The 17,918-nt window shown below is 42.9% G+C and overlaps 1 protein-coding gene across 1 annotated transcript in view; it reads left to right on the top strand.

The window, feature by feature from the left end:
• The first annotated feature begins 9,226 nt into the window (after nt 1–9,226).
• ALDH1L2 (aldehyde dehydrogenase 1 family member L2) overlaps nt 9,227–17,918 on the top strand; it is a 58,700-nt gene continuing 50,008 nt past the window's right edge. Inside the window, exons 1-2 of the mRNA XM_032954050.2 lie at nt 9,227–9,533; nt 15,344–15,488. Coding sequence (XP_032809941.1) covers nt 9,489–9,533; nt 15,344–15,488 — 190 coding nt within the window. The 5' untranslated portion in view covers nt 9,227–9,488. The remainder of the gene's footprint in view (nt 9,534–15,343; nt 15,489–17,918) is intronic.

Here is a 17,918-nt window from a genome sequence, read left to right as displayed (position 1 = left end):
CCCACCCCGACCCACGTGACGCCCCCTAACCCGACCCACGTGACTCGCGTCGCACGTGACCAGAGACAAAGATAACCCTGATGATGACTGTTTGCGTTGCAGTCGAAACGTCGTGAGAATTTTATTGTTTTATATATATTATTATTTTATTGTTTCCCTTCAACGTGACTTTACCGAAAGAACCAAGAATATAAAGATAACCCCGTGGAGCTTTTAACAATAATTACATTTATAGTGGCTTTTTATACGGAAAAAAAATATCGAAGCGCTGTACATGACACACAACAGCAGGAGCAGCATTAGCCACTCGTCATGAAAATAATATTACGAATACATTTTTATAAAAAAAAATTTTTTACTAAATTAACACAAAATTGTACAAAATTGTTTTTTTAAGACTCAAGAGATCACTCTGATGTCTCGTGGAAGAACGTTCCATAGCCTGGGGGCTAACACGGGGACATCATGCCCAGATCATAGGGACATTGAAGGGGACATGTGGGTGAAGCATATCAATGATTTAAAGCTTTCGTGACTGCAGTAATTCATATTCTTAGCTCTTTCGGTCAAGTCACGTTGAAGGGAAACAATAAAATAATAATATATATAAAACAATAAAATTCTCACGACGTTTCGACCATAACACAAACGATCATCATTAGGAATGAAAACCAACGGCCATTGGGGGGAGGGCAGAGCTTTGTGACGTCATATTTGAGGGGGGTCTGACTTTTTGTGACGCCGTGTGATGAGGGGGGGGGTCAAAAATCGGCCAAAATCGCGTGACGTCACGGCCCCTAAACCGTATGGGTTGACAAAGTGTGCTGGTGTTGTCCGTGAGCAGGAATCGAACCCGGGTGGTCAGGTTCGTAGCGCTAACCGCTCCACCAGCACTCTAGCACGTGGCCTCTCCTTCTCACGTGCGAGTAGACCAACGGTGGTCACGTGCGGAGTAGATCTCGGCACGTGACTGCCGCGTTGAAGGGCCGCCATCTTGGTAAGGTATAGGCGAGGCAAAGGTCTCTGTGACGTCACCGAATATGCCCGCAGAGTCGCGACCAACCGCCCCTACGTTAATGTACACCGGAGGAATCCGATGAGCTCTAAAGCTCTTTTACACACTGATCTACAGTAGGAGCGGGTCAGAACGTTACAAACAATACAACAAACACGATAGGAGTGCAAAGTATAGGAAACGATCCAATATTATTTCACATTCACTGATACTAAGAATGATCACTTAGTTTTAGGTCAATAGCACCACCTCCGATTCACCAATGCCAAGAATCATCAATAGACACCACATCTGATGCAGCACTCTGTCTCCCTCGCTCTTTGTTCAGGCTGTCTCGCCACGGTTGTTGTTAGACTTGCATCCCACTGGGATTTTTTGCACATAGCGTTGGTGTACGGTGCTTTTTTCAGGAATATTTGGCTGTTTTTTTTCATGGATTTTCTGATTGCACAGTCACATAGTCACTTTAAGATGTTTTTCTTGTTCGTGTTTTTTGTTTGTTGTGGTTGCACCCGATTCAAGAGCCGAATGGCTCCCAGGGCTGTATAAAAATAAATAAACTGAAAAAAAAAACTGAAACTGAACTACCTTGCCTGGTCTACAGGAGGTCGTGGATTCGATCCTGACCCGTGGGATTTTCTCTGGGGCCCACAATTTTCCCTCTAAATTTAGAAACATGCCTTTACAATATTTGGCTGCTATAGATTTCCGCGTGATAAGCCACTTCATTGAGCTATCATTTGGTGGCCAGGTCGCTTCTGAAAAAGAGAAATATGGCTCAGTGGGCCTCTCAGGCCTTCATCCTTCCCTTTTTCCCTCCACCTAACTTCAGTATGCCGCCGCTGATCTTCACATCACCTACCTTGAGACCAAGCCATCTTCGGCTTTGCCAATCCATGCTCCTCTAATAACTACACTGAAGCATAACGTCCCATAGAATTTAACCCTACTAATGCCCTAACGTGGAAAAAATAGAATACAAATAACAATCAATAAAAGGAAAGCTGTACAATAAAACAAAAACATTAGATATTCCAATGATAGCGTGTACTGCACAATAATAACTGGAAGAGGGGAAGAAGTAATGAGGGATGAAGAGAGAGAGAAAAAAAGTCCTCTTCAACATTGTAATGGGTCTTAATATCTTAACCAAATATTTAATGGGGAGCCCCTCAGCTTCAGGGGGGGCGGGTTTCCCAAGGATGCCCAGGAGAGTCCGTCACACCATGCGGTCGATCTTCCTGACTGATGCGGGGATGGTCGCCGGATGTCGCTCACAGTTGGCCCTGTGGATCGAGCGGGTGCAATTAAACTCGACGCGCCAACAGATGGATGTGCGACGGGTGCAACCCCGGAACTTTTCAAGGTTGCTATGCCCTAAAGGCAGGTGACGATGAGTTCAGAGACATATGAATCATGAACATAAGGTTTTTCAAGCGAGAAGGCAGAACATTCAAATGGTGATTTCCCAATTTAACATATACACATTGTGGTGGCAGAACCTGGATGACCTTGACAGGTCCCTTCCATGGTCTCTGCAGCTTTGGAAACGTTCAAAATGATACTTGTGAACAGTGCAGCCTTGCCAAATGCTCTACTTTCCACTGAGTGCACATAGCGGTCTTTGCCCGAGCCCATTCATCTGTGGCCTGGGCGGCAGCAGAGGTTGCCCTTCTGGCCTCTCTGACTTCCTGCAGGGAAGTTCACTTGTGGCTGAAAGACGCCGGCCATGAGCTCGCACAGGCAGGTGTTTTTGCCAACTGATGCTCAGTCGGGGGTGTGGGCTCCTGGCCGGAAATCAAGTAGAATGGGGAGAATCTCGTAGCAGTTTGTTATTCATTGACTACTTGGCAGAGCATGGTCGAAATAGTGTGATTCAGCCTTATCAACTATCCTCGTTGTCTGCGGGTGGTAAGCCAAGGTGCTCAGCTTCTTAGTGCCCAAAATAGCGCATACCTCCTTCAGCAACTGGAATGAAAAAAAATTACCTTGGTTGGGCAACACGAGTTCGGGAAGGGGGAGGGGCCTTATCCACAACATACACATTTATAAAGGCCTCAGTGATGGATTGTGCCGTCTGGTCTGGGAGAGTCCATACCATAGGCCAACGGGTCAAGTATTTTGCCGTGACCCGCAGATAACAATTCCCTTGCGGAGTCGTGGGGAAGTGACCCAGGATGTATAGGGCAACTAACTAATTTACCATAGAGACAGCGATGGATTACAAGGGAATTTTGAGAGTACAAGGGGGTGGTCTGCGTCTTGGACAATCCTCACACACTGCTACCCAGCGATGAACGTTCGTAAACATACCCGGCGGATAAGTGATTTTCAACACTGCGCTAGATTTTATGTCTCCCAAGTGCATGAGCTGCCGCATGTCTTCTTGCAACCTCCTGCGCCACGGACTGGGAATGAAAATGAACGCATAAAAACTGCGAGATTGCGTCCCAATGCATCAGAAGACCCCCACAACGACAAAAGTGCAACACAACCGACGATCTAGATGCAGGCCTCTTTGTATTGATGGAGTCCCGAATGGGGTTTAAGGATGCATTGTCCTTGTGACCTTCAATCCAGTTGGCCTTAATGTAATACAACCTTTAGTCCCCAAGGGCCGACTGGTCTTCCTCTGGCCCCCGCTGATACTGGGGCAATAACCCAGCCCCCTACTGGGTTAGTCTCCTCACAGCATGAAGATCCTGTCATACACGCACACCCTATCGGGGAGCTTAATCGAGAGTGCATCTGCCTTTGAATGGCAGGCACCCTTGCGAAGAACAACATCCTAATTAAATTCCTCCAGTTGCTCAATCCATTGCTTCATCTAGCATGATGGCTGTTCAATTGGAAGCGAGTATTATTGTATATCCACGTGGTCAGTGCAGATGTAGTGATGGTAGCATCACTACTGCGTACACACGCACACGTGTGACGTCACTATGCGGGGGAGCCTCATGACCACGCGAGTCTACACACATACATGACGTCATCCCGGCTGGAGGCGGGAATGACGTCGGGGCCGGTTCTGGACTCGGGAGGCCACGAGGGTGGTGTGAGGTCGTGGCACTCTCTGTGACCCCGGCTGGACACGTGACTGGACCCCAGTGGGGGCCGGGGGTCTAGGGTCACCTCGGGGGGCATGTGAGCAGCAGGGGGGCTTCGAGAGGGTTCTCGAAGGGAGGCGTGGCCGGGGCGGGGCCCGGGCACGCCGAGGCCCATATAAGCAGCCTCCTCACGAGGTTCGAGGCTGCTGCCCGTATCAAGAATGAAGATGCATCGTGAAGACGCCAAGAAGAGTCAAGCCTCCAGTCAGCAGACCTGCCAGTAGCCCACCTGGCTGGGTCACGCTAGAGTATCTGAGAAGTGTGTGTTAGCTAGAGTAGGTCGGTGGTCACCACCCTATGCTAAATGTAAGAGTTAACTGTTGTGTTCATTAATAAAATAAGTGTTGCCTCCCAAGGAGTTGTGTGTGCACCTAATTCGAATCCACTACACATACTATGTATTTATGTCTGTAAAGGCGCAGCCAGTCTAGGTGCTCCTCGAATGAGCGACCAACCACAATCAAATTTGCCCAGATATGAGCCATGTATCTCACTGGAGACCTGCTAATCGTAATTCCATCAACCTTTGAAAAGTAGTGGAAGCCGTCATTAGCCCCATGGGCAAACAGTTAAATTAGAGCAGTCTCATGGGTGTCCTAAAGGTTATCTTTGATCGGGACTCTGCATCGACAAGAAGCTGTCAAAATCCAGAAAAGAGGTCGCAAGGGACTGAAAATGTTTTCCCAAGGGATAGGCGCGTCAGCCAACACCACCTTACTCAATCGTCGGAAGTCTACGCAAAACCGTTGCAAGTCGAAAGATTTCTATGGGGACCACTGGCATCTTGAGATCGCAGTTCCATTTTGAGGCTATATACATTTAAATTAGTGTAGATGCTCATTTTATTATCCTATGAATAACAAATGAGCGCAATATCCTGGTTGTTATTATTATCTTCTCTGAAAAATGTAATTGCCTTGTCATTAGTTAGTATATCAGTTAAATGGCAGTGCCAATGTGCATGCACACTATAAGCACAGTCATACATATATTTCATTTAGCTATTCTGTAAGCTAACCTTTTTTGTAAGTACTGTACAGCAATGATTATTTAAATAATACTTGAGTCCACATCAATTTACTCAGATTTTATTGTCAAATTATCGTATTTTTTACATCGTATCATGTTTTCATGTTAATTGGTTGACATAAATGAGTTAATTGTTTGTATAGTGGTCCTGTATTACATAAAAATGCCTAGACGGACACCCACCAGCATCTAAATAAAGAGTATGATTCATGATTATAAATTCATTACAATACCTATCACCCACCCACCATCATCTGCAATTCAGACCAATTGTAATAAGGAATGTGGGAAGCTGTGTCTTCTGGACGTGGTGGGAAGGCAATATATCCATAGACTTCTCACTTACTGTACATCCACTCAACTGCATCCAACCGTCCAGGTTTTTAATGGCTTCTCATTGTTATGAGCTCTGTAAATTAACCCTGCGTCTCTCAGGCATTAGATTAGCAGAGGCGATAACATACTGTATAGAGTATAGACAGACCACAACTGTGTACAGATAAGATTCATCTCAGGAAATAAGAATACTTAATGTGTGAAGGCTGAGACAAAATAACATGTTCAACATATTATAAGTTGATGCTGCAAGGTTCCTTGGAAGAAACGCACTTGTTCATTATTAGTATGTACATCCCGATAAAGTGTCTACAATATATAAAGCAAACAGAGCAACAATTATACCCCCTCTCCCCTACAGAAATATGACAAATTATGATTCACTAAATCGTTTATTTTTTTGACACATTTTTGCCATCTTGTTTAATTTTTAAATGTTTGTCCTCTTTTATATCATTGATGTATACAGGAATCGGCATATATTGTTCATAAACCGTGCATGATAGATTTCATGAACTTTATACATCGTACGAGAATGTATTTAAGTCTACGAATAAATCCATCAGAATATGCCCATTGCACATGTTGGCTTTTTAAATGTTATTGAATGGCCATAGAGCAGCAGGGTTATACTGTCCCAAAGTTATTGAAACAGTTATACGGATGTCATTTTTATTCTTGGTTCTTTCGGTAAAGTCACGTAGAAGGGAAATAATAAAATAATAAAGTAATAAAAAATAAAACATAATAAAATTCTCACGACGTTTCGGCCACACTAAACAATTCTGCCATTGTCTTTCTTATTCTGTGCATATATTATACTGTGTATGTAAAGTTCGATTATTTCTGAGATGTTAAACCGACGAGGGAATTGCCAGCTTAGTTATGCTGTGAATGCAGCACATGTCCATTGTTAAGATAAAGTCTCCCAATTCAAACAGCACTAGGTTGTGGCTCATCTCTATTGGTAGTACATAAATCTGAGCACGTGGTAGAAATGGCACATTACTAAGATGGGCACCATTTTAGTGGGACAATATATTGAGCTGGCGCTTGACTGGCATTTGAGCATGGTTATACCATCATATTGCTGCGTTGTAGAGCCAAACAACATGCATGGTGTTTGTGTTGGGAGGAATAGAATAGCCCTGGGATTCTGTCGCCTGCAGTGCCATCACTTGAGATGGATGTCCAGTGTGGCAGTTATGCACTGACTACTGAGTAGTAACTCAATAAGCCATGATCTGTCCACTATTGGACCAATGTCTCGTTGAGTCATCACAATCCCTCACAGTCTTAATTCATCTCACTTCCGGCACGTGTACTGATCTCATCGCCCTATCTCTGCAGTGGTTTTTCTTCTGGAGCATGCTTTTTCCCCTTTGGATGCCATTCTATTAGTGGTCTCCTCCATCTGAAATCATGCCTTTCTCGCAATCTGCCCAAACCCACTTTTCTAACAGTCATCATGAAGTTCTATTTCATGTCTTAGGTGTCTTCCTGCCTTAGGTTGTCTGTTGTGACTGTCGCAATTGCTTCGGATACTGTAATGGCATACATTATGCGGCCTATCTATTCCGTACTTATTTTATTGCGGTAGTTAGGCCAAGGATACATATACCACTTTAACAAGGAGGCTTAATTCCCCTGCCAGAAATCCCGAATGTAAGCATGTACTGGACAATTTTCTCCCAACTTCGATTACCATGATTGGCTACGTAGGGTGCAGAAGAAGTTCAGCATGCATACTGTAGTACCATTTTTTGTAGCATCATTGAAGCGAGGCCAATACGGCCAATTGCCACTGTGGATAAAAGAAGTGGACTCATAATTAGAAAGTTGCACGTTCCTATCCTGATCCGTGGTACGAACGAGCATTAATCCCCAAATGGGACTTCTGTGTGTTGCATATGTTACCCACAGTGCCACCAGGCCAGAATAACATTGTACATATACGTGCTGCACTACATCCATATCAAAGTGAGTATCTGAGCATGTCCACACTTGTGCATGCCAGTGTGTGCGTGTGTGTGGACATTACAACGTTTAGCTTTGTATTCATGATGAGACAATAACGGTCACAACAAATGGATGGCAGTAGATAACCGCACAAGTAACTGACCTCTTGTATTTGCAGAGTCTAGTTGCATAAACACTGCTGCTGTAGGGTATATTTGCCTCCGCCCTCATCCGTTGTAATTATACTGGCACTTTTTCTCTGTGCGTGTCAGAGCAGACGTCTGTGGAAGATTCACACACACACACTTGCCACATTACAATGTGCACAGTTGAAAGTCTCGCATATTAATACAAAAGTAGTTTCATAAAGGAAGAGGTTGGCCTACTATAAATACTCATCCAGCGTGTGGTGTTTAGGTACATTTAATTGAACCCTTTTTTAGGATTTGCAACGCAAACCGGGGGCTGAGTGGTGCTGTGGTTAGAGATTCAGAATCAGTTGGTTGACTTTAAATCCCCACAGATGGCTAACTCAGCCTATCGTCCCTCTGGGGCCATACATTAAGCTGATCCCCACCCAACACAGGGATACACTTTACTACTTTAATGTAAATGAGAAGATATCAAAAACGAGCTACATTTTCCATAATACAAGTATGTTCATGTTATAGTGTGTTATATGAACCAATGTACCCAGTAACAATGAATGCTCTGTACTGGTCCTGCCATATATACGTGGAATTTCCACCATTGGCTTAATGGCACCACTGAAGATGAGCACATCCAATGCTCATTTGAAGATGGGTGCACTTCACTTAAGGTACGAGTACTACCCACGCAATTACGCAGGTTATAAGCGAAATGCAAGTGATGTTGATTTGGTGAACAAAGTTTCAAATTGGGCTGTTGCCGTAGTTCTGAGGATTACTATTCTGCGAGAAGTATAACTTGTTGTGAATGTATTGTGTTCACATAACTTAGCTGAAGATGATTTTAAGCAGTGGAAAGTACGTTACTCAAGTCAACCATTAATCATATCTCCTTGATATGTTTTTGTTATTGTGAAATTGTTTACACAGAATGCAATAGCTCATATCATCTGAATCGGGAAATACTATACACAAAAAATAAATGTATATAGGTAACCTTTAACACGTTCTATTTTCCCACCCAATACATTGCACAACAGAATATACAATCTGCATTTATGGCTTTATTTTGGTGATTTCGAAAAGGTTTTTTGGTTTGGCCATGTTTGTTTGTTGTAGTACGGAGTTAGACTGATGGCCTTAATCTAAGTTGTCTTTTGGTTGTTGTTGTTGTTTGACTTGCATCCCACCGGGATTTTTGTACACAGCGTTGGTGGTGTACGGTGCTTTTTCAGGAATATTTTGCTGGTTTTTTTCCTGGATTTTCTGTTTTGCACAAAGCCAGTCACTTCAAGAGGTTTTCTTGTTCACGTTTTTTGTTTTTTTTTGTGGTTGCACCCGATTCAAGAGCCGAATGGCTCACAGGGCTCTACCAAAATAAATTAAACTGAACAATAAACTGATCTGTTACACCTCCCCCCCCCCAGTCCCACTACGTTCGTTACGCTACTGCCACATTGCTGGTGGTGGGCCATTGGGGTGGATGTGAGTCGCGGAGTGCTGACCGGGGCAGAGAGAGAGAGACCCACACGCCAGAGCAGGGCACCGGGTGGGAGGAGAGGGAGGGACGAAGGGAGGGAGGGGGAGGGAGCCCCCGGTTTGTCTCGCATCAGCCGTGCTCGCGTTGCGTCAGCCCTCCAGCCTGCACCTCCCCTCCCTCCACACACCACCAACCTCCTCCTCCCCTCTCCTCCCACTAAAGCCTTTGCTAACACTGCCGCACGCACACGCGCACGCTCACACACACACATATACGGCGACGGTGCCGCCTAGCTCCTGCTCACACGCCGGAGACGGGAGAGAGAGAAGAGGCGAGGAAAGGGGAGCTTTGTCATTTCCCCCGGACGAGGGACAATTTCGAGGGGCTTTCAAGTGCAAGGAGGCTGACTGGCGATGTTGTCCGCTCACACCTTCGTGCGGAGGGTGTCAGCCGGCAGAGTGAGTTGTGACGCGCGTTTGCCTTTGCATTTACGCGTCTCAATATTGTCACTGACGCATCTGCTGCGTATGTGCGCCGCACCGGTCTGTATGCGCGTGCGTGCGTGTGTGTGCGTGTGTGTGATATGCGCCTCTCGGTTGTGGTGCTCGCGTGTGTCTTAAGGCTCCGTTGTACACAGTTCGACAATGTACCTTGAGTCCCTACGTGTGTGGCGTTGGGTCATTCGGATCCAGTGCGCACTGTATGTGTGTGTGTATGAATACAACACGTGTACGTCCCATGCGTTTTGGGGCACGCGCATGCTAGAGTGGCAGCGCATGCAAGCAGTTGTACGCGGTGTATACTGTGTAAACCATGAAATGTGACGTTACGGTGACATTGTTATCGTCCGTATGGATAGACTCGCCCCGTCATGGGAATGTGGAATTTCCGTCACTGGCGCCGTGCTGTCATCGGAGATGGGCGTCGTCCGTGTCCTGTCATTCGGTTGGCCATATGGGGGTGGGTGGGTGTGTGAAATGTCGGGGAAACTTTGACTCGGCTTGAACTTGTCACTTGGCCACAACTGCGTTACGAACACGCCGTGTTGTACTGCACTGCGAACGTGTGCACTGCAATGTACGTGGCATTGCCGATTGCATAATAGTTGTGACTCTCTCTTGAGAGAGAGAAACTCCGTAATAAGTTTGCAGTCGTGAGCCACAGCCAATTCTCTCCTTTTTGGCTGATATCAACTCCACCCCCATCCCCCCATGTGTAAAACGGATGCATTCGCCGCTGCAGTATACCATTACATAATACACTGACGAATGGATTTAATACATTGTTAAATGTGCTGCTGTGTTTCACAAGGCTCGGTCACAGCTTGGTCGTTGCTGTTACAATACTTGTAGAAGTGTACGGTATTTGATTTTAATCGTGTGGGGTCGCAGTTGATATATATATTTTAAAAATTCCTTGACAAGTTCCGATTGTGTAAATGCGTGGCGTTAAAATCTGATGTACCTAAATCCCGCATATATAGGATACAACTAATGGGAATGCGTCTTGTTAACAGTATGTATTCATGGTCTAGAAGTCACAGTCTACAATACTGTTACAATTGTATGCTGTCGATATACACACATACACAATTTAATAGCACGTCTTTGATGGTGTATATGTCCTGTATTATACGATGCATACATATGCAGTGTAGACGTAGTGTACAATTGCAACAATATATAATAGACGTGTGTCATCACCTGGCACACCAATTGTTTGTAATCGCATGTGCTTAGGACGTAATAAATATGATGGTCCTCCTGAGAAAGTGTCTCTTGGAGATGCACTGAGGCTTTCCTGCTGGGTAAATTAATCGCATTGTTATTTTCCTACAGTGTAACAAGAAACAACCAATCATGTTTCAGTGAATGATTACAGTTTATTAAACAGGGACACGTATCACAAACATCTGACACTACATTGTGGAAGTGCGATATTTACCACAATACCTCTGCTAGTCGCGCAAGTAATCGCCCCCTTCCCCCCCCTCCGTCAAATTGCGGAAGTGATTATTTAAACAATGCGCATCGCTTCGGGTATTTACGGTACATTGCGTGGTCTTGTGGGCTATTGCCCGCGTGTGGCTCTCTCCTGGCATTCGTCACCGCCACCCCGAGGCAGTGTCACCACGAGCAGCACGTTCGTCACCACACGGACACACCGCGCCTGTACGCGGTGACCACAGCCACACGTAGCTATAGGATACGCAAGGTGTAAGCCGATGCGAGGGTTTCCTACGCTCGCCGCACGACTAAACTGTAACCTCCAGCACAAGCCCTCTTTGGTAACTGTCAAATGCAGTGTCAGGGATTTTTGTACTTCACTGCCCATCATGAGTATACAACTGGCCTTTTGAAAAACAAGTGAAGCCCCATTTAAAAAAAAAAATCTGGAGCCAAAGTATGTTTATTTTCATTTGTAAAATGCATCTTCATTGGCAGTCACCTAAGTCAGTGATGGAAACACAATATTCCTATAGTGGGAACTGACTTTGACATAAGACAGCTGCGGAGGCGAGGGTTGGTGGAGCGCACAAATGTTGTGAAACTCCCATCCCGTGTGTGTCGAGGTGCCGTTCCCTGGCTCGCCAGCATAATGGACTGTAAAATGTGGATGAATCATTCCTCCCTTCTGTATGAAATAGAGTATTGGCTCCACTCAGGCATGTGTTTTCTACGGTTGCGCCGTTTTCCTCCCACATGTATTCATAGTCATTAATTTGCTGAAAACATCTTACTCCATTGAGGACTGCAGAGCTCGGGCAATTGTTGGCACCGGCTCATTGCCTGGCTGCATTCCCACTCATCTGTGATCTCTCAATGATTGTGAGATGCAATTTGCCTGAACGATTATATTAATTAAAACTAAACAAACAAGCACTGCTGACAAAACTACGTGATTGTTGGCGAACTAATGCTTATTTTACCCACCCTGGAGGGCAGGTTTGAACCTGACCGGCATTTTAACTACTCACACTCTTCAGAACACCGAGTACTCTACCAAATGAGCCATGACACAGTCACGTGGCATATACACTACTGTACTGTTAATATTAACAACGGCCTTATTATTTGTCATGACAGCAGTGTTTTATTCATTATACTTACGTCATTTTGGGTTCATGTCATTCTGAGAGTGATTACACTGCAGGATTGTGAGATATTGTGGTGGCATCCAAACAGTGCGTTGGCCAAAAATGATTGTGATGATCCGTTGTTTAGGGTGGCTTTTTCTGCCATCGCAAGGTATTTAATTGAAAAAAATTCGCGGTATATGAAAAAACAAACAAATTATATCGTTACAAATATATCTGTAAATATATGAAATGTTACTGATTTCTTTACAAACGGTACAAACTGTAGGTTAAAACTAGTGATCTGGCAACACTGACCCACATGGTACTGTAGAATAGCTTTAAAACGCCCAATTAATATTCATGCAGCAGGTCTTTATTGGTGTGTTTGTTCGCGACTGCTTGTGTGTGTGTGAGACCATTAAACCGCAAATATACCGCAGTCTAATATATCACTGTCACCAAAACGGCGCACAGAATTCTAAAAACGAACCCTAGCGATGCAGCAGGGGTTGGGCACATGGTCGTGGACCTATCGCGGGGTACATGACTCGTAAGCTGGCAATGACATGCGAATTACACTGCACTGTGTGGTGGCGATTCATTCATCACTCATCGGCATTCATTGATGACGACCATGATGGTAATTCACCAACTCTCCAATAATTAAATCCGGGCTAAATTATATATCCGCTGTCTATACTCATTGATTATAATGTGGTCAGTTTATAGAGCTTCATATTCCGTATAATTAAGGTTCTTCCGTCTGGCTAAATATAACAAAGTGCTTGGTCAATTATTGACCTTAATTGATCCAATTCTATGCTAATGTTCTGAATTTGCAACAAACGTTTTGTATGAAAGAAACTACTCTGTACTTATTATTTTGTACGTAGCCATTGAGCACAATAAGAGAGAGCAGTGATTATTTGACCAGGTGAAAAACGTTACGATGAATGATCTATATGATTTTTTTTCAAGAGAGCCATTGCAAGGGGTAATGCACTGCATATGTATGTTTGCCTTTTATGTACGATATAATGCAGACGTTAGATGTTGTGTAATATACATTTGCAATAAATATGATATAATATAGAGGAATACAGGTGTTTGAGATCTTTAAAAGGGTTAGGTTGCTCATATGATATTAGAGAATATTTGATCATTATAAACTACCATAACCCCTCTGCTAATCAATATGAAGTGATATTTAAAAAGTGCCAGTGATTTCCTGCTCAATTGAGTGTGGATCTGTGCTCTCATCTTTTTTTATAAACCCTGAGCTGATGGTGGAATTTCTCAATTCCTCAGGCGTGGGTGAGGTTTTCCTAAGTGAAACTACTGTTAATATTCTCACAAAACGGTTCTCATTTTCATTAATTCCAGAGGAATTGAACCTTCAGCCTTACAATTGCGTGACAAACATCAGAGATTTTACTACTGCAGCACCCGGCTAGTTTTTTTTGTTATCAAGATGCACGTTTGTTTGTTTCCACGTTTGAGATGGAGTGCGAAATTACTACTTTATCTTAATAACGAATCATTTTTTTTATTGGACAGATATAACTTTGATTGCGCAGAATTTAAATCCGAAAAGAATATGAACATTTCAAGAGGTTTTGGGAGAATCTTCTAGACAGACAAATAACCTTGTACCAATAAATGTTTATATTATTCCTGATTCAAAATAAATTTACCGGCACACATTTATGTACGTACCTTTCGATATTAAAAAGACTGGGTGAAAATCATCAGTAAAATCAGACTGACCACAAGGTTCGTACAGTACTGAGATTTCAACTTAGAATATTCCAATTGAGAGTCATGTGCTGCAACCACAGTCTCACCAGCTGGGAGGTAAGACTTTGTGAGGCTCAAATTATGGAATAATGCATAGATCACAAAATACCATGTATTGTGCAGTATTTTGGATGTACTATATCTTGAACTTCTTTCGCACCGTACGCCGTCAACCGTGCTAATTGGAGGTGCAGATTGTTAAAATGTAGACCCTGCAGATAATCCTTGACCATAGTAGCTTGTTTGTTTAGAATTCAGTGTTATGTTCATGACGAAATAACCTTAATTTAACTTGTAACAACTACAAAAAAACATTTTTGTGGATATATGGGAATTTTAATGTGTTACTTTTCGAGCTATGGAATGACTTACCTCTGGCATGATGACTGGTTACAGCATTCAACTCACAACCAGAAGGCTAAAATAGAAATCGCAGTCGAGTGTTCAACAAAACCTACGTTCATGCATTGGTCAATAAAATTGTTACCGTGTCGTGGGAATTCAATGGTGATTATTGTATGTAGAGACTGGTCCCCATCATAGTAACGTGGAATTTCCAATATTTACAGTGCTCACGACGAATACATATATGAGCATAACCCAATCCCGTTAAAGCAGGGAGACACTTTGATTTAACAACACGTGCTGTATCGTATTGATATGGAATACAAATTACATGCAAGGTGGCTGGGTGGCTCAGAGATAAGAGTGCTGAGCTGGCATTGGTGAGATTCTGGGTTTGAATCCGAGTAGCTGCCTGTGATTCAGCCGGGGTTCTCAAGTGTCATGGGTTGATGGTCTCGGCTTGGTTACTAATAACTGCACGAAAAAATCCCATCACATTAACTTTGGTTCTTCATTTGATGTGGCAAAATTCCAGCATTGAGATTTAAAACATCGGTCTGACCGTCATGCAATGAACATGACTGCCATATGCAGTGGGTGAAAAAGAGCTGCCCTCTGCTGCGTGGATCAGAGGTCACTTGAATATGTAGCTCTGTGATGTCCACTTCCATTGGTTGTGCTCTAACATGAAGGGCTGCACTGGTATGCGAGAGATCCAAATGGAAATTGAATCAAATAACATGATGCTGACAACACAATTGGGATGCAATTGGGGGTGGGGAGGGAATTCATAATCAGAACCTAAAGAAACATATGACGTAATAATGACAATTTCTAGTGGTCTAACATGGCAAACCATCACGAGGATGCTGGCTTGCACCCAATTATACGTGTTGTGGTAAAGCTAAATTATATCAGCGTGGTTCCATTGCTCGTTAGTCAGGACACACTTTAAATTTCACCTTGAGTTTCATTATACCATATGCCTGTATTCCCATTAAATGATCCCATAATTTTGCCCTGTATCATTTGTTGTTGTCTTTTCAGGTTTATTATGCCAACAAGCTGAAGGTGGCTGTGATTGGACAGAGCCTGTTCGGACAGGAGGTGTACAAGTCCTTGCGGAAGGAGGGCCATGCTATCGTGGGGGTATTCACCATCCCTGATATCAATGGAAAACCCGACCCCTTGGGTAAGTTTCGTACTTGGCTTAGCACAGTTGCATCAGTGATTATTCTATTCATATTATTATTTATATTGCATTGTGTGTGCAAATTTTCACTAAGAATACGTTATCATGGGGAAATGTAGTATTGCTGAATGTTATAAAATGTTCATGTTGTGGGGTGGTGATCGTGGGGGTCTGCGATGGGGTGCCACGGTGGCGAGATATTATCTCCGTCACCTGGTATGTAGGAGGTTGTGGGTTCGATCCCGACTCTGACGCTTGTATATTTCGAGTTTGCATGTTCTCCCCATGGTCGCATGGATTTTTCTCCTGGTCCTCCGGTTTTCCCCTCTACGTTTAGAAGCGTGCGTTTTAGGATATTTGGTTGCAATACAAGCCCACGTGATAAGCCACTTTGTTGAGCTATCATTTGTGGCTAGGTCGCTTCTGAAAAAGAGCTATATAGTTCAGTGTGCCTTACCTGGTAAATTTTAAAAAAAGTTAAAATATTTTTTGGTTTATGATCCTGAGGCAGTGGGTGATGTTACATGTTCTTATGGCAAGGTATAGTTGGCCCATTCAACAAAAAGCGCATTTGAATTCCCTCAAAGTGGTGGTGATTTTATCGTGCAAAATTTGAACTCGTGACCTAAGTATGAGTCAAGCACTGTAACCAGTGTCACCAATCAGATCTCTTTTTTATTATCAGATATTGGGTCTTTGGAAATGTTACTGTTTGGTGAACTGAAACAGTAAAGCAGACTCGCACTTCAAGCCTTAAGAATACAGTTCCAAAAGACAAATTAATATAATTGCATAAACTAGTCATTATTTGAATCATTAAATAGAGAAAGCAATCATTGGGAGAATAACACTATGTAACACAATTTTTGTTCCTGGGTAGTAAGTGTTATTTCGTAATTGCTTATGCCTAAAAAGTATAGAAAATGGCTATTATTCCCCACAAACTTTGCTTTTGTGACCTGGACAGTGATATTTGTTAATGTACATATTTTCAATGAGAAAACGGGCGAATTTGTGTTTTTTCGTTCACATAGTCAGAAAAAAACGACATGAATCAAAATTAACATGTATTTATACTAAAGAAATACAAAAATGACTACAAAAGATTTAGAGTGAGTAGTTTTTTGAGATGTACAATTATACTGTAAATGACTTTCACGAATCAGCCCCCAAATGTAGTCTCCCATCATATTCTCGTTATACTGTCCTTGGTAGCGGCGTTCAAAGTCCAGTATATCCTGGTGGAAGCGCTCGCCTTGCTCCTCCGAGTACGTTCTCATGTTCTCCTTGAATTTATCAAGATAAGCATCAAGGATATGGACTTTGAGGGACATCCTACAGCCCATTGTGCCGTAGTTCTTCACCAGAGTCTCAACCAGCTCCACATAGTTTTCAAGCTTGTGATTGCCCGAGCATACTCGGAGGATCAAGGCGAGCGCTTCCACCAGGATATACTGGACTTTGAACGCCGCTACCAAGGACAGTTTAACGAGAACATGATGGGAGACTACATTTGGGGGTTGATTCGTGAAAGTTATTTACAGTACAATCGTAAATCTCAAAAAACGACTCACTTCTAAATCTTTTGTAGTTATTTTTTTATTACTTTAGTATAAATACATGTTAATGTTGATTCATATGTTGTTGTTTTCTGACTTCATGTGAACGAAAAGACACAGATTCGCCCGTTTTCCCATTTGAAAATAGGTACATTTCAAAATATCACTGTCCTGGTCACAAAAGCAAAGTTTGTGGGGAATAATAGCCATTTTCTGTATTTTTGAGGCATAAGCATTTAGGAAATAACACATACTACCCAGGTACAAAAAAATAAAGTTATTACACAGTGTAATCAATATGTTTGGTAAGAACTCACAATCAAACCTCTCTGTGGTGTGATCCTTACACAATTGAAATGGAAATCTCACCTAAATAAAACGATTTATTTGGTGATACTGTGTTGGTAGGGGTGCACAAGCACTAATAACATTTCTTAATAACATTGCCTTCAAAAGGAAAAATATTTAAAGGCAATGTTTTATGCAATAGCCCTTCTTAATAGGCCTAATGGCGTAAAGTGCAGTCGCCAACTCCTATTCACTTTGCCTCTGGCCTTTCTACAGTGAGGGAAAAAAAGTATTTGATCCCCTGCTGATTTTGTACGTTTGCCCACTGACAAAGAAATGATAAGTCTATAATTTTAATTGTAGCTTTATTTTAACAGTGAGAGACAGAATAACAACAAAAAAATCCAGAAAAACGCATGTCAAAAATGTTATAAATTGATTTGCATTTTAATGAGGGAAATAAGTATTTAACCCCTTCTGCAAAACATGACTTACTACTTGGTGGCAAAACCCTTTGTTGGCAATCACAGAGGTCAGACGTTTCTTGTAGTTGGCCACCAGGTTTGCACACATCTCAGGAAGG

This window comes from Petromyzon marinus, chromosome 14 (assembly GCF_048934315.1).
Source record: "Petromyzon marinus isolate PM22_M1 ecotype Great Lakes invasive population chromosome 14, UKy_Petmar_22M1.pri1.0, whole genome shotgun sequence".
Classification (NCBI taxonomy): domain Eukaryota; kingdom Metazoa; phylum Chordata; class Hyperoartia; order Petromyzontiformes; family Petromyzontidae; genus Petromyzon; species Petromyzon marinus.
The sequence above is the reverse complement of the archived record's forward strand: the minus strand, read 5'-3'. Positions and strand labels throughout refer to the sequence as shown.